Below are 23,748 nucleotides of genomic sequence, written 5' to 3'. Positions count from 1 at the left end.
TGGCACTTGTCCTTGTTGAAGCTCATCCCGTTAACGTTGGCCCACCGATCCAATCTATCCAAGTCTCTCTGTAGTGCCTCCCTATCTTCATGCAGATCGACATTCCTGCTTAACTTGGTGTCATCTGCGAATTTACTGATAATGCACTCTATGTCCTTATCAAGATCATCAATAAAGATGTTGAACAGAAATGGTCCCAACACCGAGCCCTGAGGAACACCACTTGTGACCGGCCACCGGCTGGATTTAGCTCCATTGATCACCACTCTCTGGGACCGTCCATCCAGCCAGTGTCACCTCTTATGTTGTCGTCGTCTTTTTACTTCTCTTTCACGAGTCTATCAAAGTTGGTTGAGAAATAGGACTGTGAGAAAAACGTAATTGAGAATTAGGGACAGTGAAATAGTTTGATTGTAGATAGCTTGTCTGTGCCTTTGGTTCCCAGTTGCAAGTTTTAATTTACTTCTACCACAATCTTTTCAGTGTTATGGTGCCATCAAGGAGAGTCAATATTTTCAGAAACTTGAGACTTCCTTTTGTTAAAGTACCTTTTCTTGGGAAAGATACAAGGTGCTCTCTTAGGTTCTTGGAAGTGGATGGCAGTCATTAAGCAAAGAGCTGGATATCCTTGGTTAGTAATGAAAGAGGATTTAGACATCCTATGGAGCATTGCACTGCTTCTGCAGTTATGTGTCAGCCTCAAGTCTTTTCTGGAGACTAAAGAGAACATGAACAAAAATCCCACGCATCAAAAATCTGTGTGAAGAATGATGAGACCTTCTAGACCCACTTTATTGTGTAGACTCTTAACCAAAGGAAGTTCTGGACTGCTGCTTACAACTCAGCTTGAGAGGGAGATTGAAGGCTTTTCCTCATAAGCATGTTCATGACTGTGGAGAGAAAGTTTCTAGTGAACTGGGTTATATCAGATACACCTGAAATGTGATCGGGAATAGTCGGCAAGGATTTATGAAGGGCAAATTGTGCTCAACCAATTCATTAGCCTTCTGCAACAAGATAAGTAGCTTGGTGGGTGAGGGGAGAGCAGTTTATCTTGACTTGAGTAAGGTTTTTGATGCTGTATCCCATAACATCCTTGTCAACATGTTGACAAAGAATGGCTTAGATAAATAGACAGAGGTGGATTGAAAACTGCCTGAACAGCCAGGCCAGAGGGTTGTGATCAGTTGGAGGCAATTCAGTAGTGGTGTGCCCCAGGGATCTGTAGTGGGGCCAGTACTTTCTAACCTTTGTTAATGACCTGGACAATAAGACCGAGTGCACCCTCAGCAAATTTGCAGATGGTACAAAACTGGGAGGATTCGGGGATAGAGGAGACAGTTGTGCTGCCATTTGGAGGGGTAGGGACAGGCTGGAGAACTGGGCAGAGAGGAACCTTGTGAAGTTCAGTAAAGGAAAATGCAGATTTCTGCACCTGGGGAGGAATAACCTGAGGCACCAGTAAATGATGGAGGCTGGCCAGCAGGAAAGCAGCTCTGCAGAGAAGGACCTTGAGGTTCTGGTGGACAACAAGCTGCCCATGAGTGAGTAATGCACCCTCGTGGCAAAAAATGCCCAGCAGCGTTCTGGGCTGCACGAGGAGGAGTGTTGCCATGGGTCAGGAGAGGTAGTCCTTCTTCTCTACTCAGCACTGGTGAGGTCACAGCTGAAATACTGTGTCCAGTTTTGAGCTCCCCAGTACAGGAGAGACGTGTATGAGATGATGCTGAGAGAGCTGGGACTGTTCAGCCTGGTCACAGGAGACTCACGGGGGATCTTATCAGTGTGTCTAGATACCTGATGGGAGGGAACGAAGAGAATGGAGCCAGAGTCTTCTCAGTAGTGCTCAGTGACAGGACAAGAGGGCACAAATTAAAACACATGAAGTTCCATCTAAACACAAGAGAACTTTTTCACAGTGAGGGCGGTCAAACACTGGAATAAGTAGCCTAGAGGCATTATCATTCCCATCTACAGGCATACTCAAAGCCAGGATGGACACAATGCTGGGTGACCTGCTCTAGCTGATCCAGCTTGAGCAGGAGTGTTTGGACTAGAGGGAACTTGAAGGGGGGGTCCCTTCCAACTTCAATGATTCTGTCAAAATATCTCCTCTTGAAAATACAGAACTTCTGTTTCACTATCGACAGATCTCTTCAGAATTATTTTTGCTTTTAGAGCATAATGAAATTCCCAGTATGGGGAGATTATTATTTGGTAGGTTGTTATGTATGATCTGGAAGTAAACTTGTTCCCATTAAATGCTTGCCAGAAGGACTGGTGGTATTGCAATGCCGTTCAGGGTGTTCTCCCCAGAACTGCTCTTATTTTTCCATGGAATTTGTGGTCAGAAAAGTAGGGGCACCTCTTCAGTAGCTTGCTTTCCTACTAGAGAAAAATTAAGACATTCTTTCCTCCTGCCTCTGATCTGGTCTCTGGGATACACTGTGTTCCAAATCTCTGTTTTTACAAGGACAAGATCAGTATTAAGGCAACACTTCCTTTTATGAATCACAGGATTCCATTCATTTTTCACTTGACTGGTTTTGATTTCAGGTGCAATCGTAGATACAGTGATATATAAACAAAACTATGCTGAAGTTACCACTTTAAAAAAAATCAGATGTTAGGCTTAGATGACTCTTTTCTTTGTGTTTAAATATCTAATACAGTGTTGTGTTCATTAAGTTTTAGGGGTTTCCTCTTTGCCTTGTTGAGTACCATTCTTCAACCTCAAACATGTTGATCCAGATTCTATCTTGTGTTCAATTTGTAAAGAAAACATTCTGGGGACTATAGTCCATAAAAACTTTTGGATTGGGAGGCTGGACCATTTTTAAAAAAATGAGGTGGGAGGGTGGGGGGAAATCCTGGCTTGGGAAAAACCTTTCAGTTCAAAATTTGCCAGAAGTTGCACAAGAATACTTTTTGTAGATTAAGTAGTTTCCACCAGGTATTGAACCAAGCTACTCTCCTCTCAAAAGAAAATGAACCAAACCAACAATAAACCAGCAACAAGCCCTTCCCCAACCCAGAGTTGCAGCTTCTGGGGAGAAGAAAACTGCCAGCAAATTGTGAGGCTCTTCTAGGATGTCTTGAAAGACAGTATGATATGATGGCTCTGTGTGCATTGAGTTTGAGGGACGTAGGTTTGGAGACCACTTTCTTCCAAGTGCACGTAGTTCAAGGTGTGACACAATTTCAAAATCAAAATATTTTTAGCTGCGACAGAAAATTATTTAAATAAAGAAGTGCTACAGGAAATAATAAAACACAGCTTGAATTAGTTATGCTTTTGGTGGAACTGAGTAGAGTGGCACAGCTTCTGAATGCTGGATCTTTCATGCTTTCTCTTGCTGGATAAGGAAGTTTATGGTGATGCTGTAGTGTTAAGCAGAATATTTGCAGTAATTTAAAATACCTAGTAAGTGAGAACAGCCCTCTGTTGGCTTCAGAGCAGGCAGCATTCAGGCCTCTATGTTGAGAATTGTTCATTTAAAAGAGTTCTCATTGTGTAGTTGTAATTCAGAGTGTGTTCATAATGGAAAAATATTCTATTGTGGATGAAAATAAATAAGGAACTGATGGAATTAAGAATTGACAGCCTGGTTTCCTGTGAATAAATGAGGCTAGTGATCAGATTCTTATTAGTCCATCCATCTTTCTTCTCTTCCACCACTAGTTTTGTCTAAACCATTGGCTAGCTTTTGGCTCTCTACTAAGAGAACAAACTTGCAAATACTAGTTGCCCATAAGTTTTATGAAAATAAGCAGGAGGAAGAGAAAAAACTCTAGATTAGCACTGGGCAGTTTATAGCTCAGTTTCTGCTGTCACTTGGCCCATGGGGGTGCTGGGCAGTTGTGAGGCAGGAGCAGCTGGGGTTACAGTGCTGAAGACATGAAAAGGCAAGGGGTGAAGGGTCCTGGGTGTGAATCTGTAGGGAGCCATGGCCTGTTGACTTTACTGCTTGCGGCTCAACTTTGTTTTCAAATCCAGAGGAAGGCAGTCCCAGCTTTCTGTCGCTAGCTAGCTGTACTGTGCAGTGAGTGGTATGAATTTCTAACGGCAATGAACTGTGAGAGGGAATTTAATGTATAACATATGCATGCCAGCGATGTGGAAGAAGAAAAGGTGTGCCTCTGGAGAAAGCAAGTTGTGTGAAGGAGAAGAGTAACTCAAGGCATTTTCAAGTGGCAGTTTGGACATCTGGGGTGTTAATATAACCAGTGCACTTGGTAGCATGTGGCTAACCATAATTGGTGAAAAGGCCAAACAAATGTACTTCTGATAGGAATTAATGCTTTTAAGTGGTTTATAACAACACTGTTTTGAGATGGAGACTGTTCGTAACTTTTTTTTTTGTCTAGAGAGTGGTAATTGGTATAGGGAAAATCTGAAACCATGGGGGTGTTTTTTGTGGAAGCTTTTAGGTAATGGTGATTTTTCACTTAAGGAGCAATACCTAAGAAAAGTGTCCCTTTAAAAGCTATTTTCTGTAGCTGTGGAGGTTAATCTTCATATTTTGTCTAAAAGATACGTTAAATGTGGAAACTTTGGTTCCTTTTCTGGAGCAAATTCTACTTAAAAAGACTTCTGCCTTATTAAAGCCAATTATTTAAAATCATACCGATGTAGCTGAAATAGATGGGGCTCCAGAATAAATGGTTGCAGCCGTAGGGAAGAGGTTTCAGTCTTTGCTCATTGTAACTGTGCCTGTAGTGTTTGTCGGTAATATCGTTCACTCCCCTGTAATTGAATTGCTCTGCCAGTATCGAATGAAATAGTGCCAACAGAAATGAACAGTTTAACAAGGTAACCGTGTATATATGATAATTTCTGTTGTAATATTTGATGTTTGTGACACTTGAACATCTTGGAGGGGGAAAGCAAATGATAATTTGAAGGTTCTGCTTCTAAGTCAAGACTGGAGAGTTATATTGAGCACATAGCTGACTTGAAGAAACAAAATAACAAAACATTTAAAAAGTTTTAAGAGCAAACACTGGGGAAGGTCAGCTGTTTTTAAAAGCAGTCTTGAATTCAAAAACTTTGAGATGTGTGTAATGTAACATAATAATGTGTGTCAAAACCAGAGAAGTCTTATAAGTGAAACAGAGAGGGTAAGGCTGTATCTGTGCTGATAATGCTATGAAAAATTATGACAAATCAATAACGATAGCAAGTCAGTGCATGTAAATTAAAAGTCCTGCAAGAATGTTTGTCTTGAAGTAAAAGGTGGTGTTGCAGCACTGTACCTTAACTTCAAGCAGAGATTAACACTTCAAAAAACCACTGAATTTTTAAAATGTAGATTTTGAGTTGAAGATTCCTGTAAGATTTCAACTTGTCTTTATTGAGATTTCCAGGTTAGAGTTACATTGGGGAGAAAAAGCAGCTGAGGGTAAATAGTGACCCTTCTGAACTAGAAGTATACTATAATTTTTACCCTCTTTAAGGAGGATTAAAAAAAATTCTGTGTAAGCCTGTTAGTGTTTTGTAGAACTACCATAATATCCAAATTTAATGTTTGGAAATTAAAATAATGGTTTTTTTCTTGAAAAGTAATGCAAATTCCAAAGAAACAAAAGAAATTATATAAATTTAAGTCCTCCCAAAATAATAAAGCTCTCTTTCAAAGGTCTCTTCCATAATTTTCTTAAGATATAAAACTTAAAATATAAAAAAACGCCAAACACCAATACACAAAAACAAGCAAAAAAACCCCCACCAAAACCTCAAAACTAACCCAAAAAACCCAAGTTTGATTTTTCAGGCCAGTGCTCCACTGTACCTGCATCATATACTTCCAGCATATCTTGCGACATCTTATAGCTGAGTCCTCACATAATACTGTGTGTAACTAATGTCAATTAATATCTCCACAGTTATTGTGCATTGTGCTCTATATTCACATCCTGGCTTGTGACACCTAAATTTGCTCAAAAAGACAGGCGTTGTGGGACAAGAGCTAGCTTCTGAAGTGTATGGTTTTGTGTGTTTTCAAGTCCATTCGTTTGGGGAAGGGGCAGGCAGGTGAATTTGGAGACCTGTACATCAGATGTTCCTTTGTCCTGCATGTGGTCTGACAAGGAGGCATCCACGAGGAGGAGGAATCAGCCATGCTGCCATTTTATAGCCGTGAGGAAGCTGTGAAAGAAGGGCTTATTATGGCTGCAAGGGGATAAAAGAAAAGCTCCTTGGGTAGGAAAGCTATTTTGTGGTGTCCTTTCTTTGAATTTTGTTAGCAAGATGGCTCTGAAAAGAGAATCAGACCTGTGCCATTTTTCAGGTACAGCTTCACCTACTCCTGGATAGCACATTAGCTGTTGGGCATAAAACCTGGGTTTGCTGAGAAGAGTAATATTTCCAGAAATGCCTGTCACTTAGTCATCTAGCCTATAGTTCTCTGCCTCCTGGCACCAAATCTTGCTGGTACCTAGATTTAAACACGTGATCAAATTGTTGCACAGGAGGTGAGCAGTGGTGACGGCCACACATGTATTTGTGTCCAGTGGCCAATAAAGATAATTTCACTTGGTTTAGTTACCTCTTAATACAGGTTTAACATCAGACTGCATGCAAGGTGAGTTTGTATGCTGCAGTTATCCTGTTTCTGAGCCAGCAGTTGGACATTAACTGTGTTTCATAATCCTTCTAAGTCTTTGCAAATATGTGCTCTGTCAAGATGTGGGACACAATACATGTTCTTAAGCATTTGTAATTCTTAAACAAGTTTCTGTATTCCTGTTTTGCTACCCTGAGTGTAAAATTAGCCCCGTAGTGGTTTTGTCCCCTGTTGCCCGCCTATGTAACGTTCTCCTGCAGACTCTGTTACTTCTTTCTAGCTTTTTCTTTTTTTAAGCTAGGTTTTGTTTTGTTTTATTGTGATTGTGTGTGGGTTTCATGTGAAGATTTTGTGTTTGTTTTTTCTTTTTTTCTGGAGTCACTGAATCAGGAATACCTTTCACATCCGCCCCTGTGAGCTTAGCCAAGGCAGATGAACAAAGATCTCTTGTTGTACACAGCTTTCTCAACAACTCAGGGCACTGTTAATATTGCCCTGTCAAATCAATTTATTTCAGAAAGAGAAGCGGCACCTGTCAAGGGAGTACACTGTCTGATAAGCTAGGGTGCTTCGGGGGAAGCTGGCCAAGCTTCAGACGGCAAGCTTCATTGCCTGCCCCATCACCTGAAAACTTCTCGTTTTCTACGCTCTACAGTAACATGTTATACTGGATAGAGTCCCGCTCGAAATAGTCATTTCACAAGGGCTTGGGAATTGACTGCAGAACAGCCTGTTACATTTTAGTTACCCGTGTTTGAGGTGGATGTGGATGTGAATTGAAAAATGTATTTTAAAGTTCACCTTAGGATACAGTGTCTGCTGTGTGCCAACTTTCTTTCTTAATAAAATCTCTTCTCTTGGAGTCTGAACTGTCTTTGGTCTGACTCCACAGAGCGGCTCACTAAAATACTTGATCCATTATCTTTCCTGCTTGCTTGGTTCCTCTCTGCTCATGCTTGTGTATGTCTTCAGAGGAAGGTATTTTTCTTTGGAAAAGAGCACTTTGCAGCATGACTAAGCTTCAAATAATATGCAGATTTTCCCTGGAGAGTTACTGATACGGTATTTCCCTTGAGGCTTTTTATCACATGGGAAGCATTGAGTGATTTAGGGAGTGGGAACAGTTAAATAATGAACAAAACGTTACTCTCAGTTCATCATTTGTGTGTGTTCCTGTTGCCATGAGGGCTTAGGTTGAGACTGGACTTCCTCAGGTCATCCCAGCTCCGCCTTTTGGAGTTGAGAGCATCTTACACATAAGCAGTATTACACTGATGGATTCCTCTGGTTGTATGAGCTTCTCATGAGCTATGAGAAGTCTGTTTCAGATTGGATTAAGAGTCAGTTATGTTGGCTGTCAGCAGCAAAAATGCTTTTAACTCATCCAGTTGAAGACTAGAGTAAAATACTCCATTGTGTCAGGATCTCCAGAAAACCCAGGGAGTGCTTTTTTCCCCCCCTCCTTCCCATTTCAGCTGGCTACTGTTAGAGTATGTCTTCAGTATGTCAGGCAAGGAGGCCTGTGTAGTAACAATTTCCTGAAGGGCTAGTAGGGAACTTGCTGTTGTAGTTGTGTGGCTCATGAGTAAGATGGGTAGTTGGGCTTGTCTAATCAATAAAGCTTGGTTTTGAAAAAATGCCAGTGGATTACAGAGCCTGTAGTATTTGCTGCATAATGCTAACAGATAATCCTCGTATTTAAGAGAATGCTTTCTTTGGTTTAATTTATTCAAGTGGACATTCAAACAAAATAAAAAAGAAAAAAAATAAAACAAACCCTCTAAACCTAAACCAAACCTGTTATGAAATACTTGTCTCAAAATGATATAACTCCCCTACAATCGGAAATGCTGTTTCTCTGTCCATTCACTTCAGTAATACTCTGAAACAAAGCTACTCTGGCTTTGGTCCAAAACCAATCTATGAATGCGCCAAAAATGTGATAAATACTAATCAAATGTAAAATAATGAATCAGCTGTGACATTTTATTATGGAAATTAAACATCATGCAAACCCTTGCCTAAGGAAAATAAATTGTCAGGAAAAATACTAATTTTCATGTGATAATTAAGTTTTCTTTGCTTTTCATTTCCACGTCTAATAACGTTTCAGTTTCACTTTTTATAACAGGCATTTGTTATGAAACCCATTTCAAGCAGGATTTAATTTATGGAATTGAAAAGGATTGCCACTCCCACTTAATCGTAGGAAAACAGGATGAGATGTAGGAATGGTGGTGTTATTTTGAGGGTCAGGAAGATCTAAAAGGTTGAAAAACTGACTTGTCAATGCACTTTACCATGCCCCTTCTTAGCAAGTGTGCTGCTCTTCAGTGGTATGATGCCCATTTCCATTGCTAATTCTGGAAGAGTCTGAGCATTGGTGAATTGTACCCGTTACAAAACGCTCCTCCAACTTGTCATCTCAGGGAGAACCTCAGTAGACTGGTGGCCTATTCTAGGGTCATAGTCCTAAGGGTGAAATATTAATAATGGTTTTATTAACACAGAAATCTTAGTTTGCTGGGTGGGCCTGGTCGATTTGCCTTCAAGGCCTTCAATCTGTTGATCTCCTGTGGGTATGTACTGAATTAAAGGGGATCTCTCTAGCATACTGTGTCTGGTGTGATGTGCTCACGAGCATATGGCATACCTCATTTGTAAACTTCCTGAGCACTGTCATATGAGCAGCAAATGTCTCCTGCGTTTCCCCTTTCACAGAATCACAGAATTGTCTAGGTTGGAAAGGACCTTGAAGATCATCTAGTCCAACCATTAACCTAACACTGCCAGTTCCCATCTACACCATATCTCTCAGCGCTATGTTGACCCTGATTTCATAATCATCCTTCCTGATTTCCATCTCACCTGCAGTCCCAGCCAGTTATGCTGATGGTTATGGTTGTTTTCCTGCAGTGGTTTTCACCTGTCTGTTTTATTTGAAAATTTTTCCAGCCTAGGCAGGTTAAGTTCTTTCTGTTGACACCTGTAAGACAGGATCTCTGTTTTTTTGTGCAATTTTTCTATGCCCGTTCAGTTTGAATTTACCTTTCTTGAAAAGGAGTGACTCCTGCTTTGCACAGTATGTCAGAAATAGTCTTAAGTAGGGTCTTACGGAGTAGTATTGATATAGTATACTTCATATTTACTAAATTTCATGGTTAATGATTATGCTAGTAGCTATAGTTAGTGCACACCTGGGGATAATCATAAGATTGGTCAGGTGAGACATTGAAATTTATAAAGAATAGGCTTTGTTCTCCATACCTTAGAAAATATCTAGAATGTCCTGGACCATAAAGACAATGTATAGAATTGTGTTGAGAATGAGTTATTTGACAACCTGACAAAGTGAATAATTGATCAGTTCACTTCGTAATGAAACCAACTTTTGAGTGTCCTGAAAGTGAACTACCTTCATTATAATACTAAAAAACACACCCACAGGTCAAAAAGACCCCTGCCCAGGTTAAGACCCTTCCCCTGAGCATGTGCAGTATTAGAAGCATTAGGTAAGCCATATTATAATTGTATGTAATGGCTAACCAATCAGTATCTAATAGGCGTGTTATGGAAAAATACTAACTTCTGATTTTTGTGTATAAAAGGAGCATGAAAACCTACTGTTGGTGTGCTTGATTTGTGGAAAAGTCCACCAAGCACCCAGGCCTGAATAAATACAGTATCTCTCCTGAGCATGTCAAGGCTGGTTTATTGCATGCCGGGCACAAATCCGCTTTTTGGGTAACAGTATTGGAACAGGCGATCAGTACTGTCTCATCGCTTCCATTGTGATTATCTTCATTTTTTTCATCCTAAAGTGACGTTTGCCTGTTTCATGGTTGCATTACAATCACCTTGTGGTCAGTTGTTATGCACAGAATTTTCTCCTCACTTCCAACTGTTAAAACTCGTAGTTGCATGCAGAAGTTTTTATTGGTCTCCAAGCACATGACCTGCCACTTCTCTTTCACTGAAGTTTTTCTGTATCTGTTATTCATCAAACCCATGTGATCTTTTCTATAGGTTAGTCCAATCCTCCTGTCTTGGCAGGGTTTCTCAACCTTGAGCTGCCAGCCGACAGATTTCATCAGTGTAGCTTTACCTTTTTTGTAAGTGTTGCTCGTTAAAATACTAGGTCAGATTGGCGTCAGAGTTTGTCTTTGACATGACAATCCCCAGGAGTAACCTCTGTCTCAGTCTGACTTTATTCCTTGACACTGCTAATACGTAGATGTTTGGAGTGTGTTTCTTGGGAATATTACAGAGGACTTAGTACTTTATCACTTTCAAATCACAGTGAACAGAAGCACTACCATATCTAGGATTGAATGCACAGTTTTAGTAATATTATTTCATTAATAAATGTATAGAATCAAAAATAAGGATATTCAGTGCAAGAGTATCTATAAAATAGTCTTTTAAATAGCCCTACTAGTCAAATAGAATATTGGCACGGTTATACCTGCAATACCTATTAACATGAGCAGTGTCCTGACAGTATTATGTTCAGACAAGCAGATGTGTTAAGGATCTCCTGGATTTGGCCAATTTAAGCAGGCCTAAAAGCATGTGTGGCATATAATGTGGAAAAGAAGCTGAGCACACTGTTGTATCGCAACAAATGATACTGCTTGGCCATTCCCAGTTAAACCACCACTGGCATCCACATCACTTTAGGATTGAGTTTTCATACCACAGGATCTTGAGCTAATCTTTCCTTTCCTTGGAGTCTCTCTTCAGCTGGAAATGTTGTGGACTGTTATTTTTGACACAACATGGGTGATGTTTTCTATTTTGTCATTATCTCTTGTTTAGGTGTCTTGACCTGCCCTGATTCCAGTTAAGTCTCAAAACCAGGACACTATCACAGAATTTAATCCCTCAAGCCAGATCATTCCATGAAAGTTTTCTTAAGCTCTTTCTTCAGGCATCAAGGTATCTTAGAGAAATGGTTTTTGCTTAGTCAAGATATTTGTAAGACTCAGGGACATAAATTCTTGCCTCTCTCAAATGTCTAATCTTGCTGTTCTCTTTCTGATTCCCTTAAGCATAAATAGAAGACTTCATTCCTCATGGATTGGTTCTTCCATCTTGCTTGACCTTAGCAGGATGTCACAATTGCTAGTCGTCTCATAACGCGGGCACGCTGTGCGTGTTGCTTTCTGGAGGATTCAGCTGATGCTCCGGTGGGATAAGCAATGAATGTAAACAGAGGGAGGTCATCCAAGCTCTCTAGATTGCAAATTATTGGAATAAAAGGGAAGGAAAAGAGGAACAGAGAAAGCCATCTGCTGAGGATTATAGTACAGCTTACTAGCCTGTCTACTAGGGCTCTGGGTTCTTTACCTGATCCAGAAGCTGTATAGCATTTCATGGGGTCTTGGTCAAGTCCCCCCCGCCTTCTCACCCATATGTTTTTTACTAAAAAAATGAAGAACTGAGTCTTCCGTTCTCTTTTTTTCTTCTACCTCTTTCCATCATGCCTCGAGGCAGCTAATACAGTTTGCTAGTGCCTGATTATATAAGAACCAGAAATTTTTGGGCAGTTCATAAAATAAGATTTCCCTCTGTAGTACTACATTTTGTATGATCTTCGAACATGTTATTTTTGGCAGTGTAGAGTAAAATAAGTTGGAAATGGATCTTTGCACTTTCTTCTTTTTTATTTTTCTGTCCTGTTTCACTGTGATTCCTCTGGTTCATGCTTGATACAGTTACTTGTAAAGCTGTTTTCCGAAATTCTTGAGCTCCCAGGAGAGGTATGCGGAGGCCCAGTGTGGTGCTGTAGCTGGGTAGAATATTTTTGGCTTTTCACTTCTATCACATAGGTAAAATGGGGTAGGCCGTCATCTCTCTAAACACTGAACAGTTCATGTTGACAGTGTTACTCTTACAGACTGTAAAGTGTCAGTACTTTGAGACAAAGCTGCTGTGTCCCTGCAGGTACTTTGTATTTAGGTCTGTCAACAGAGTATGACTACACAGTGAATGATTGCTGGTTGCATTTATATGGTTTATATGGTTGCTGAAATACAATTTTGTTTTATTAAAACAGATGATCTGTCACAGCTTGTCCACTATACCTTCACAAAGTCAGTGTTTTGACATTCTCCAGACTGGCATCTGTAAATACCTGGTAAGTACCATTTTGTCTTCTAGGTTAACCTCCTTGTGATAGATTTTGTAACAGTCTTATTAACCCTCAAATCCACTTATTCCATATATTTCATGTATAATTTCAGCATTTGCAGAAGTTTTCAACAAGATGAGCGGAGTTTTAAAAAAATATCCAATAGCTGTTGGTATCCAAACTTACATGGATTTTTCTGCTCTGACTTGTTCAGCTTGTTTTCGAGCCAGGACAGACGTAAATGAAAGGCTCCTTGTTTTGGTTTGCTTTGCTTTTCAAAAGAGCAACTAGAAGCTTTAGATGAATTTTACAGTCTGTCGTCTTCTAATCTCGATCACCCCCTGAGCTGAGGATGGGGATGGCAAAGTCAGAGCTGGGTAACAGAATTTCAAGGGCCGGAATTTGCAGTTACATGTGGTGCTGCCTGCTGAGAGGGAGGACCTGTCCGTCCTCCTGTCGAGGTGGTTCTGTGATCTAACAAGTATCCGCAGTTCCCTGCGTGGAGCCCTACTGAAGAATTACTAGACCAAAGCTTCCATATGGGAGGGGCTTCCCTGTAACTCTAGTCTGGATTTTTGGGCATGGGTGTTGATTTAAATCACAACTTGTCAGTCAGTTTATGCATTCTTCTGCACTGTCCCTTTGAGAGCAAACAGTTAAGTGGATTTTTATAGTTGATGAGACTGCTGCCCAAGATCTCTAACTGGATGATGACACTGAACAAGGAAGAAAGGCACCGTGTAGGCAACATCCTACATGGGAACTTACTCAAGCAGTCTCATCTACTGGATTTGTATAAGTTGAAATGTCTGTGGTCAAAGCATCTTCCAGACCGGCTGGCTGGCATGTTTCATTGGCAGTCTTGGCTAATATCCTCAGGATGCTTCTTTATATGCAGACATGGGTCTAGCTCGCTATTATTTCCTATTTGTGGTTGATCAGGAACATCATTACTGGTTTTTATTAGTCGTGGTTCAATGTCCTGTAGTATTCAGCAGGGTCTTGGTGACAGTTGTGGAGTCCACCTTCTGTCAGGCAGGAACACCATCCCTCTCCTGCCTTTGCAGCTGGCTGGTGCAGGGTCAGCTTGGGACAGTGATCTGCCATCGTGGCCTTGAAATATGCCTAGTGTCTGATACGGGCAGTATTTAAAAGTTTGAACCCATCGTTGTTCTTTATCTTTTACCTCTCCTGAGTAATCATACCAATGAAATACATTCCACATTTCTGTAGCTCGTACTTTATTGATCTTTTTCTAAACGTTTCTAAAAGAAATGGCTGACCTTAAGTGAACCAACTGCCTCTGTCAGCTTAAAACAATGTACTTGCAGGTGAGAAAATTAGGCTACTCTAAAACTCCTTAAATTAGTTTTTTAATAAGATAAATTGTGCCACATTAGCAATGCATGATTTTTTTTTACAGCTTTACAGGACAAAAATCAAGGATAGTTACTAAATAGCACTTGAAAATCTAAAGCACTTTCTAATTCACTGCCTCTACCCAAAAAAAGACATTTTCTAAGTTATTTATCATGCCTATAAAATCCTTACTCAAGATGTTCTCATTGTAACACCAGCAGAGTATCACCCCAGCTGTGGGCCCACCATATGTTTCATTAGCTTTAATTTAACTCAGCTCATACCGCTCTCGTTCCTGTGGAGCCTGTCAGATTTCTGAGGAGACTCACCCTGATGACGATGCAGTAGCAGCTTTTCTTTCCAGAAAGTAAATCCAAGTTTCCCTCTACCCCAGTGCCTGCTCACAGCCATTTCAAGACACGGAAGGGCTGTCCTGTCCCATGATAGGTGCTTAAAAGGAAAGACCCGTGCTGTCCAAAAGATTCTCTTTGTGCCTGTATCATCTTTCAGAGTGTCCTGGTTTAACCAGGATAGGGTTAAGTTTCCCCAGCAGTGGGGGGGGAGCTCTAGCCGGTACCATGCGGACGTCACATCCTGGCGCGTCACATTTCCTGGCGCGGGAGCACGGTGCGCGTGGTTTTGTACATCTGCTCCTCTCACTGCTGTATTTGGTAGCTATTTTGCTCTGTTCATTGCTATCACTATTACTGTTATTGTTATTGTTGTTGTTGGTTGTGTTGCTATTGCACTGTTGTATTAAACCTTTCCTTATTTCAGTCTTGGGGCTTTGTATTTCACTCCCTTTGTGGGGGAGGGGCAGCGGCCGCGTGGTCTCAGACCCCGGCAGGGGCTAAACCACCACACAGAGCAAGGCTCAAAGCAGTGGGTTTTCTTAGATATATTTGAGATGAGGGTTTATTTAGAGGGGATGGAATGAAGATGCTGCTTTAACCTTCTGTTGGTATGGGTGGCAATTTCTGAGGAAAATAGGAATTTGAAAAAACACAGTAGTGTGTAGAACTTGGAACAGAAACAAAATAATGTATGTCATGACATGAAAGATTCATTTGGGTCTACACATGCTTGTATATCAGCAAAAAACTTGTGTATGAAATTATGAACTTGTTTTTTTGTTTGTTTTAATACAGGTTGGATTGGTTGTAATACCCGATAGCACAGCTGGATCTGTTCTATGTGCCATAAATAAGCTCTTGGATCAAGCTTGCATCCTAAGTGAAAACCTGCACAAGTTCTTAGCCTCTTGTTGTTACAGTCTTCTGTACTTTCTGCTAACTTTAGACAAAGAGGATGCAGAACATGTACAGAAAAGGTAATGCTGCTTTTCTTATGATGTTAATTGTCTCTGCCTTTATACTCACAAGTATTTAGAGATGTAAAATGAAAGGATACGCCCCTGCCATCCTCCCAATTTATTTTGCTGTCTTTTGCTCACTTGTAAACAGTACTTGGATTTAAGAAAAACAGAGTTTCATCTCAAATTGTTCTAGTTAGATGTCAGAACCATCCTGACTTTAAGGTATAAATATCCACCCTTCTAATCTTTAGGTTTAGCCTTTAGTTTCATTAGATACATTGAAAAGTAACATGCAGAGGATTAGGCTTTATGAGCATGTCCTGTAAACTGACTTGATACTTCAGCTTTAACAAAACTTCTCAGGCATCATTTTATAGACAGCAAATCCATTTGATTTTAAAAAAAAAAAAAAGCTACAGATATCAGATATTTAAATAAGTTTATTTAGCTGTATAACAGAAATATCTTTAAACAGTTTAAACTTCAGATTTTTCCTCTACCTGTTCCATATTCAGGAAAGTTGCTCAAAGCTTACTTAAAATTTAAGATGTGTTTTTAAAGTTGAAGTCCTGCTGTATTTAATGACTTGCTGATTTTGATCACACAAAGCCGGTTCCATTGTTTGATTTCTTATGAGTCTTAAATCAGGCGTACCTGGACAGTGACTGAAACAAAAGCATCTTCCCAGCTGCATTGAGCAGAAATCACACTGTGTCAGAGCTTCAGTAACATATGTAGCTCCAGGGCAGGACCCTAAATTTTTTCCAGCGCTGTACATAATTTTAGAATATTTTCAAGTTTAACATCTTCTGGTACAATTTTTTTGCTTTGGCACTAATTATAATGAAGGCAATTGGCATGATTGAATTCAGAGGCATGTTTCTTGTACAGCTGTGAGGCTGGTTCACAGAAGCGTACTTGAAATACGTGTCCTTGATCATTCCAATTTTTGTTCTGTTTTCCTCTCAGGGATATGCTGTGGGGATCGTGTATCTCTGCATTAGCACTCCTGCCACGATTACTGAGACTGATGCTGCAAAGTCTGCAAGTGAGCAGGATCTGTCGGGAAGAACTGCCCGTGGTTGCTCAGTTGCTTCGCTTACTAATGCAGCATGGTCAGCTCAGGAGCCATATGATCACAAATGAATTTCTGGTGCAACAGATTATCAAGGACATCATGGTATGAAACTTCTTGTTGTTTCCCAGAGACTACAAGAATCTAGACTTCAAGTTTATGTTTAAAAATGATCGTAAATGCTGAAGAACAGATGTTGAGCAAAACACAAGTTATGACTGGCTTTTATTTGTCCTGGAAGTCCAGGCTGTGTTGAAGGCTGCTGCTTGCCCCAGCTCCTGCGGTCACTGCGCAGATGAGACAGGTCTGAAGTTCAGCTTCCACCCAGCCCAGGGCCCTGGGCAGCAGCTGCCTTCCTCACAGAGAGCACTGGAAGCTGATTGCCTACAGCCCCTCTGGGGGGAAGCTGTCCCAGAATAAGAAACTAGGCTTTTCTGTTTATTGGAGCAGGGGTATATAGGTGTATGAAGAGGGCGTTAAATCAGACAAACTCTCTTAAATATGTATGGGGCAAAATACTTTTAAATATTGCAAAACCCAGCGCTTCTATTCATGTGTCTGTTCCAGTGGTTTTGAGACTATTGCTTCTCTCTTCAGAAACAAAATCTGAAACTGCCTTCACACAAAACTCTTGCTAGTTTTGAGTGCAGAAAGCTTGTATGTCCCCCAGGTTTGAGTAAGCCAGCCACGTGTATTCATTAGGAGCTTTTCAAAGGTCTGTTACCAGAAGCGTAACCTGTAAGAGAGAATCGTGCAAGTTCTCTATCAGAGAATGAAGTGGTCGGTTTCCTTTGGGGTTGAAAAATGCCTCAGCCGGTTTTGGCGATGTTCTGCTGCGGGTGGGTTGTGTGTGGTGGTGGTGGGTGTTTTTAACCACTTAGGAATGCTGAGGAGAGTGAGTAACTGGACCATGGGCTGTGTTGGTCTGTTGGTAGCAGTTCTCCTGTAGACTGGGGTATTGAGCTCTCCTGCTTTAGTAGAACTGTGCTCATTTGCATTTTAAGTGACTACAAATTGCAGAATTGGAAAGTAAGCAAGCCACTCTAAGAGTACGGAAATCACATCTGGTGTAAGTCTTACACTTCATAATGTAACACCCACTTGGTGTACCAAGTAGTGACGCTTTATTATTTTGGCTTTAACAGACATACCACACTGAAATGTGTAAGTGAGAAGAATAATGTCACTGTGTGCAGGTGAACAAGGCTGTCCTGTACCTTAAACAGTGCACCTGATTAACTGCAAAAACAAAGCGAAGCTTTGCAAGTGCTGTTGGTGAAATTGAGTTTTACCTTTTCTCGCCTTCTTTCTAGACACTGAAGAGTGGTGAAGTTCAAGAGCAGTGGCTAACAGACCTCCATTACTGTTTCAACATCTACCTTGCCTCTCATCCCCAGGGACCTGGCCCTATAAATGCCGTCTATTAAAGAGGTCAAACTGCATTTATTGTAAAGCATTTACTTCTATTTAGTTTTGAATGGAAGATGTTGGAACAAAGCTTGTCAATTTTTTTGTAAGTGAAACAGAATAAAAGTTTTACAAAGAACTGCATACCTCTGTTGCCTTTCTTTTCAAACAAGTAGACGTTACTGGGAGTTGTTTCAGTAGATGTGGTGACCACGGTGAGGGGGGTTAAAATCCAGTCTCCTCAAAGCTTAAGTGCTTGCAGAGAAACAGACTGATATTGACTCCAATCATCTATTCTTTCAAAGCATCATATTAATTAAAAAAATAGAATTATGTGATACCAACTAGATGAAAAAATAGAAAACAATGTACTTTGAAACTAGAGTAACGTTTTTTTATTTTTGCTGAGTTCATATTTTTAAATTCTTTGTGCAAGGTAAATACTGTATGCTGGCAGCTCCAAAGCTATAAGAACAAGTATCCTTCTAGAATAGGTTCTGTTTTTTCTTGCTTTCTGTAGAAACTTTTTGCACATGTATAAGACCAGTTATTAATATGGAAAACAATAGTGATAATATCAAAGGGTAGAAAACACACCCCTAACAATTCCCATAGGCTGTGGAAAGCAATTTATTTACGGAGTGTTTTTGTCAACATCTCTACTTTTCCTTCCAGATCCACAGCTAGCTAAGAAACAATTGTTTCTTTAGTACAGAAGTGGGGCATGGAGGTTGTTCTTCTGTTCCTGTTTAGATTTTGAAATACATTTCATAAACTTGAGGTGAAATTGAAGAGCAGGCTTTCAGAACTGCTACATCTTTACTACAGTTTCCCTCTCCTTTGAAACTGTATTTGAACACGTTTGAAATTCTGACTCTTGACAATGGAAAACTTTGGGTGCCTCTGCAACTCTATTGTAATGCTGGGCTTAGTGCTTCAGTTTCTGCTTCCGAATGCAATTCAGATTTCATCCTGTCAGTAAATAAATTAACAGTTGCATTTAAAAACTAATTTGTACACAAAATAAAATGAGTCCAACTCTTTAGAAGTCTGCTTGGCATGTAATGCGGAGATAATACAAAATTGAAAATGTGTTCAAGTTTAATATGTTGTAGGTGACTCATACATTATGAAAGATAACAGTTGTACTGGAATGTGCTCTTTAAATTTCAAACATTCAGTTTTGCTTAGTGCTTGAGTCCTGTATTTTTTGATTTTGCAGCAGTGGTTGGTCTCATGTTGTACGAAAATTGCTTTGATTTTCCCATGTTCTCCAGCAAATTAACACACTGTAGGTTGTTTACTGTAAAAGAACAAAATGGTTTTGATGAGTAACTAGTGGATAAAAAGAAGTTTGATCTACACTGCATTCTAGATTTGGTAAAGAATGAATCTACCAGGAAAAGAACTTCCCTGTTTTGTGACATCTCACTGTTGATCATCTGTAAATAGTTCAGTTTCTGGGGCACCCGGTACAACTAAGGCATACGCTGTAGCCTTCTAGGGAACACAGCCTGTAATCACGGAGCTGAACTTGCGCTTTCCCCTCATAAACGAAGGAAGGTTTCCAGGCTGACAGTTCAGTCACTAAATCAATGCTCTTGGCTGAGTTTGCTGAAGAGCAGCAAGAGATTTTGTTGAGCAATATTTAGCAACATTAGGTACTGGGTCATTTCTAGAAAGTAGGGGAAACTAGTCCAGGGCTAAAGCAAGTCCTCTCTGAATTGTTAGAAAGCAAAAACGAACGTCAGCTGACAATTCTCTTCAGTTTTGAGTCTGGCTAAGTGTCTGGACTCATTCAGTGTTTTATTTACTGTAATGTGCTACAAACAATACGTGTGTTTTCCCTTCCCAGTTTTGTAGAGATTGGATGTGAGCATTTTGGTGCTTTATCCCGTTCTAGCCAGGGTCATCCCAAGTGCAAATCAGAACATTTCACTGAGGGGAAGAACCCAGGACATCTTAAGGATGTCTTTCTAAAGCCAAGAATTGCAAAACCTGCTCCTTTACAATTCTATAAACACGCTTTGATGTCCACGGTGAAACAAAAAAAAGGGGCTTATCTGTCTGACCTGCAGAGAGCCTCTTCAAATGCTATTTATTGAATTGACAAAAGCCATCTATTTAACAAAATACAAAAAAGAACAACTTTCAGGTTCCAAATTGTTTTAATTGTATCAATCATAAAGGCCCTATTTGCCAGGAAATTTTGAAGCACCTACCCACTATCTGTGTGCCCCACCACACACTCCTTTTTGACTTGTTGCCCTCTGCCCCCCATTACTTATTTGTCCATTTCCTTTCAATACCTTCTGTGTGTCCCCACTCCAAAGTGTTTGGTCAGCTTATGCCAATAAGTTAAGGGAGTTTGGTGTCAGTCCCTGTTACAGATTTGTCACTGCGTACTTTTTCCACTACCTATATGAACATTAAAACTGGGGCTGACAGTCAGTCTTCACCTTCCCAGATGTACCTTCTGCAAGAGCAGAATCAAACTGAACAGTCCATTCTGACCTACTCCAGGCACCTACGTCAGAAACAGAGTATCTGGCATTAGCCACTGACAGCTCTGAACTTTTCCAACAAACGTAATGTTGTCATGCACAAAGGCAGTCAGATGAAAAACATGTTATTGTCTTTAAGTAAGGGCTAAAGTTCCCTCAGCTCCTATTAGGTGAATAAAAGTAGGTAGTGTTCTAAAGGAACTGGGCAGAATTCCTATCACTATCCTATTCGTCACCAAGTTATGAAAGCGAAGGACACTGAAACCTCAAAAGAAAGCCTTTTTATTTCAGAAGACAGGGAGATCTGTTGTCCTGAAAAGTTAAACGAAAAGAAGCATTATTTGCTAAAGCTCTTTTAAAATTTAGATTAACGTCTGCATGAAGAGGTGGCAATCAAACACCTGTCTGGTCAGGCCTCTTTAAAACAGTTTTCAAACAGTGGAAGAAAAAAGCCTCTGTTGGTGAGGCAGAAACTCACCTGCAGTGCTAACAAACCCAAGGACAGGTCTTCTGTCAGACTTCCTTTGACTTCAGTTTTGTTAAACTAGTTGGAAAATGTATTTTACTTCCCTTTGCAAATTACCTGACCTACTGTCTCCTTGAAGCAGTTGCTTTGTTGCTGTCTAGCTGTGGCCTGACTCTGAACTACATGTGATACAACCATGAAGACCAAATGTGCCAACAAGGCACTAAATCTCCACCTGGTGAAGGGCTAACGTTACCATTAGCTCCCATCCCTGAGTAAGTCCGTAACACAGTTGAAAAAGTCTTAGAAAGTGCCATTTAGTAAAGAAGTAGTAGGAGAAATGACCATGTACTCTTAAATTCATTTTCAAGCTGTCAAATAAAGCCACACGCATAGAAGTTCCAGCATTTAATGACTTGGGTAACACTCTTACAATCCCTGTTCCTCGATGCTATTCTGTATGATGCCGTGTAGCCCCTCTGCCTGCCTGCACGGCTTGACAGTCCTGATTGCGTCAACCCTACTGCCCCAATGCCAGTTCCACACGTGAAATTTCAGCTGCAAACAGAACTAAGGCTTTCCCAAGGAAGACCTGGTAGAGACTACATGGCTTCTGAGTCAGCCACAAATAAATGCATGGTTTCATTAAGAGCCTTAAAACTCACTGCAAGTAAAATTCTAGGAAACTATTAAGGCTCTGTGCACAGTGCAGGAATCCCCTTATGCCATTTTAGATGAGTAACTTTGGATTTTCAAGTTTTCATCTGTGCACCAAACCATGTATTTCTAACAAACAGGTGTGTAAATTCTTGGTATACGTAGGAATCTGCTCTCTTCCCTTCTATAGGACTAGTAAGTATTTGTGCTGCTGAACCAAAGTATGAACATCTCTAAGTAATTTTAACCACAACTGAATGTTATCTGGCTTATCACTGTACAAGTCCATTATATTAAGGTTTATCCTAGTAACAGCCCAATGAAAATAGGTTTTCATATCAAGGATTCAACATAAGGATAAAAGTGCAGTGCTCAAGTAAGTCCAAAAGTAGTGAAAGAGTGAGTGTGCAAGCACAACGGTTTGGTAGTAGTTACGTGTTTTGAGATAAGATCCCAGTTCTTGAGCAGACTTTTTTCTTTTCTAAGAAGATGAAACCAATTTCATATATAAATAAACATCAAAGTATTCTTAAAATGTATGTGTCCTACCTGAGACCAGCTGCACGTCTGAAAGTTTCAGCTTAGAAGGAGGTCTTGTTGGCTGATACGCTCTGCCTTCCTGAGAACGTCCTTTAACAAACAATATGAACAGCTGTTTATTCACATAAAGCTGTGGCTATGTATAGCTATAAACTATTTAAGTAAGTAGGCTACAGCATTATTTTATCCTAATTTTTTTTTTCATTTATGATGAGGAAACTCATGAGAGGTTCTATATGACAGAAAACTGTGACAACCACAACTGGACTTTTAACTAAAGTTAAAATACATCTTGCAGTTGCTACAAAAAAGAAAGAAAGTAAAATTATTATTAGCTCTATTTATTTATTTAATCATTTTTGGCTATCTAAACCACAGAGCCATGACAGAAGTGACTTATCACCTGGTAGAGTACACATAGTTAGCACATCCTTACTCCATCATTGATCCACACTGTGAAGGAACTCAAGGTTTAAAAGCAATGTTTTTCCTCTACCCTTTCTTCAAGACGCATTCCTTTGCACCATGCACATTCAGGCATAGTGCAAAGCAGTGTGGTGTTATCAGAAAGGATGATCCTGCTCTTTCAATACAGACCAGCTGTCTTCAAACAAGAAAGTTATTCACATGGAACAAGATCATATTCTTCAAATGGAAATATTTAAAAACCAATACCAATCCAAAAAAGTTTAAAACGACGCTTAAAAAAATTAAACCACGATCCAGATAGCCACTGTGCATCGATACAGCCAGCTATCCCCAGTTTAACTGCTCTGTTCTCCTTTGATATACGTGAGCAGCTCTGGCAACAGTATTATTTGGTTGCTCAAGACCGGTGCTGGCACAATGCTACGCGGTGATTCAAACAGCTTTAGCAGCAGCCATTTTAAATCACAGAGGTGGGTATTTTTTTCAACCTGAAACAGAAACACAATTACCCAGAACACCTGAGATTCGGACTGATTTTTATAAATAGTTGAAATCCCTATCAATTAGGTCAGAAATGTACAGAAGAATCCAAAATACAGGGAACACTCTTATAAAAATAAAAGCGTAGCTATTTAGAAGAAAGTATAGTGAGGACAAAATTACCATAGATCTGCTTAAGGATGGACTGCTTGCTGGGTTTTATGGCTGAGCTGGTTTTGTTTATAGATTTCAGATTTTTACATGAAGGAACTGATTTCAGAGGGCTATGGTTCAGCTGTTTCTTCCAAGCAACTTGAATGAAGAAGGCAGCTGTCTCTTGTCTCCATTTGTCTTCATCTTCTTTGCACTGCCGCTTAGCACTAAGAAGCTGAAACAACTCCTGTCTTAGCTGGTAACTAGAGAGCAGAAAAGAGAAGAGCACTTGTTTTAGGTGACCTGTTTTAACTTCAGTGCTTTCCACGCATCAGTTCACATGGTGGATTACATGAGTAACTGGGAAAACAGAACTCCCACTGATGTGCTAAGTCATTTGGATGAGAAATGTTTGCTCAGAAGAAAAAGTAGGAGCTGGGTTCAATTCTGGATGCATCCATTATTTCACACAGCTAATAAAGATCTGGCATTACAGGTATCGCAGTACTGCAACGTCAGCTTATTAACTGCTTTACAATATATAGAAAATCTGGAGAAGACAAAACCTATAAATATTTATGATATAACAGTATAATCAATACTGTTTTCTCATTTTCACTATATTCACAGCTTAATAACACCACATTTTCTCGTGTGCCTTACC

General features: G+C 40.1%; 2 protein-coding genes across 4 annotated transcripts in view; one reads left to right on the top strand and one right to left on the bottom strand.

The window, feature by feature from the left end:
- TEX10 (testis expressed 10) overlaps positions 1–17,999 on the top strand; it is a 64,566-nt gene extending 46,567 nt beyond the window's left edge. The window contains exons 13-16 of the mRNA XM_074823776.1: positions 12,625–12,705; positions 15,207–15,388; positions 16,343–16,553; positions 17,762–17,999. Of these exons, the coding sequence (XP_074679877.1) occupies positions 12,625–12,705; positions 15,207–15,388; positions 16,343–16,553; positions 17,762–17,875 (588 nt within the window). The 3' untranslated portion in view covers positions 17,876–17,999. The remainder of the gene's footprint in view (positions 1–12,624; positions 12,706–15,206; positions 15,389–16,342; positions 16,554–17,761) is intronic.
- Positions 18,000–18,224: 225 nt separating this feature from the next.
- Positions 18,225–23,748, bottom strand: part of INVS (inversin) — a 99,687-nt gene continuing 94,163 nt past the window's right edge. For all 3 annotated transcript variants that reach the window (XM_074823741.1, XM_074823751.1, XM_074823762.1), the window contains 3 exons: positions 23,115–23,347; positions 22,032–22,112; positions 18,225–19,158 (listed from right to left, as the gene is read on the bottom strand). In XM_074823741.1, the coding sequence (XP_074679842.1) occupies positions 19,043–19,158; positions 22,032–22,112; positions 23,115–23,347 (430 nt within the window). In that variant the 3' untranslated portion in view covers positions 18,225–19,042. The remainder of the gene's footprint in view (positions 19,159–22,031; positions 22,113–23,114; positions 23,348–23,748) is intronic.

This window comes from Strix aluco, chromosome 1 (assembly GCF_031877795.1).
Source record: "Strix aluco isolate bStrAlu1 chromosome 1, bStrAlu1.hap1, whole genome shotgun sequence".
In the NCBI taxonomy this organism is placed as follows: Eukaryota; Metazoa; Chordata; class Aves; order Strigiformes; family Strigidae; genus Strix; species Strix aluco.
Note: the sequence above shows the minus strand (reverse complement) of the source record. Positions and strands in the feature narration are given on the sequence as shown.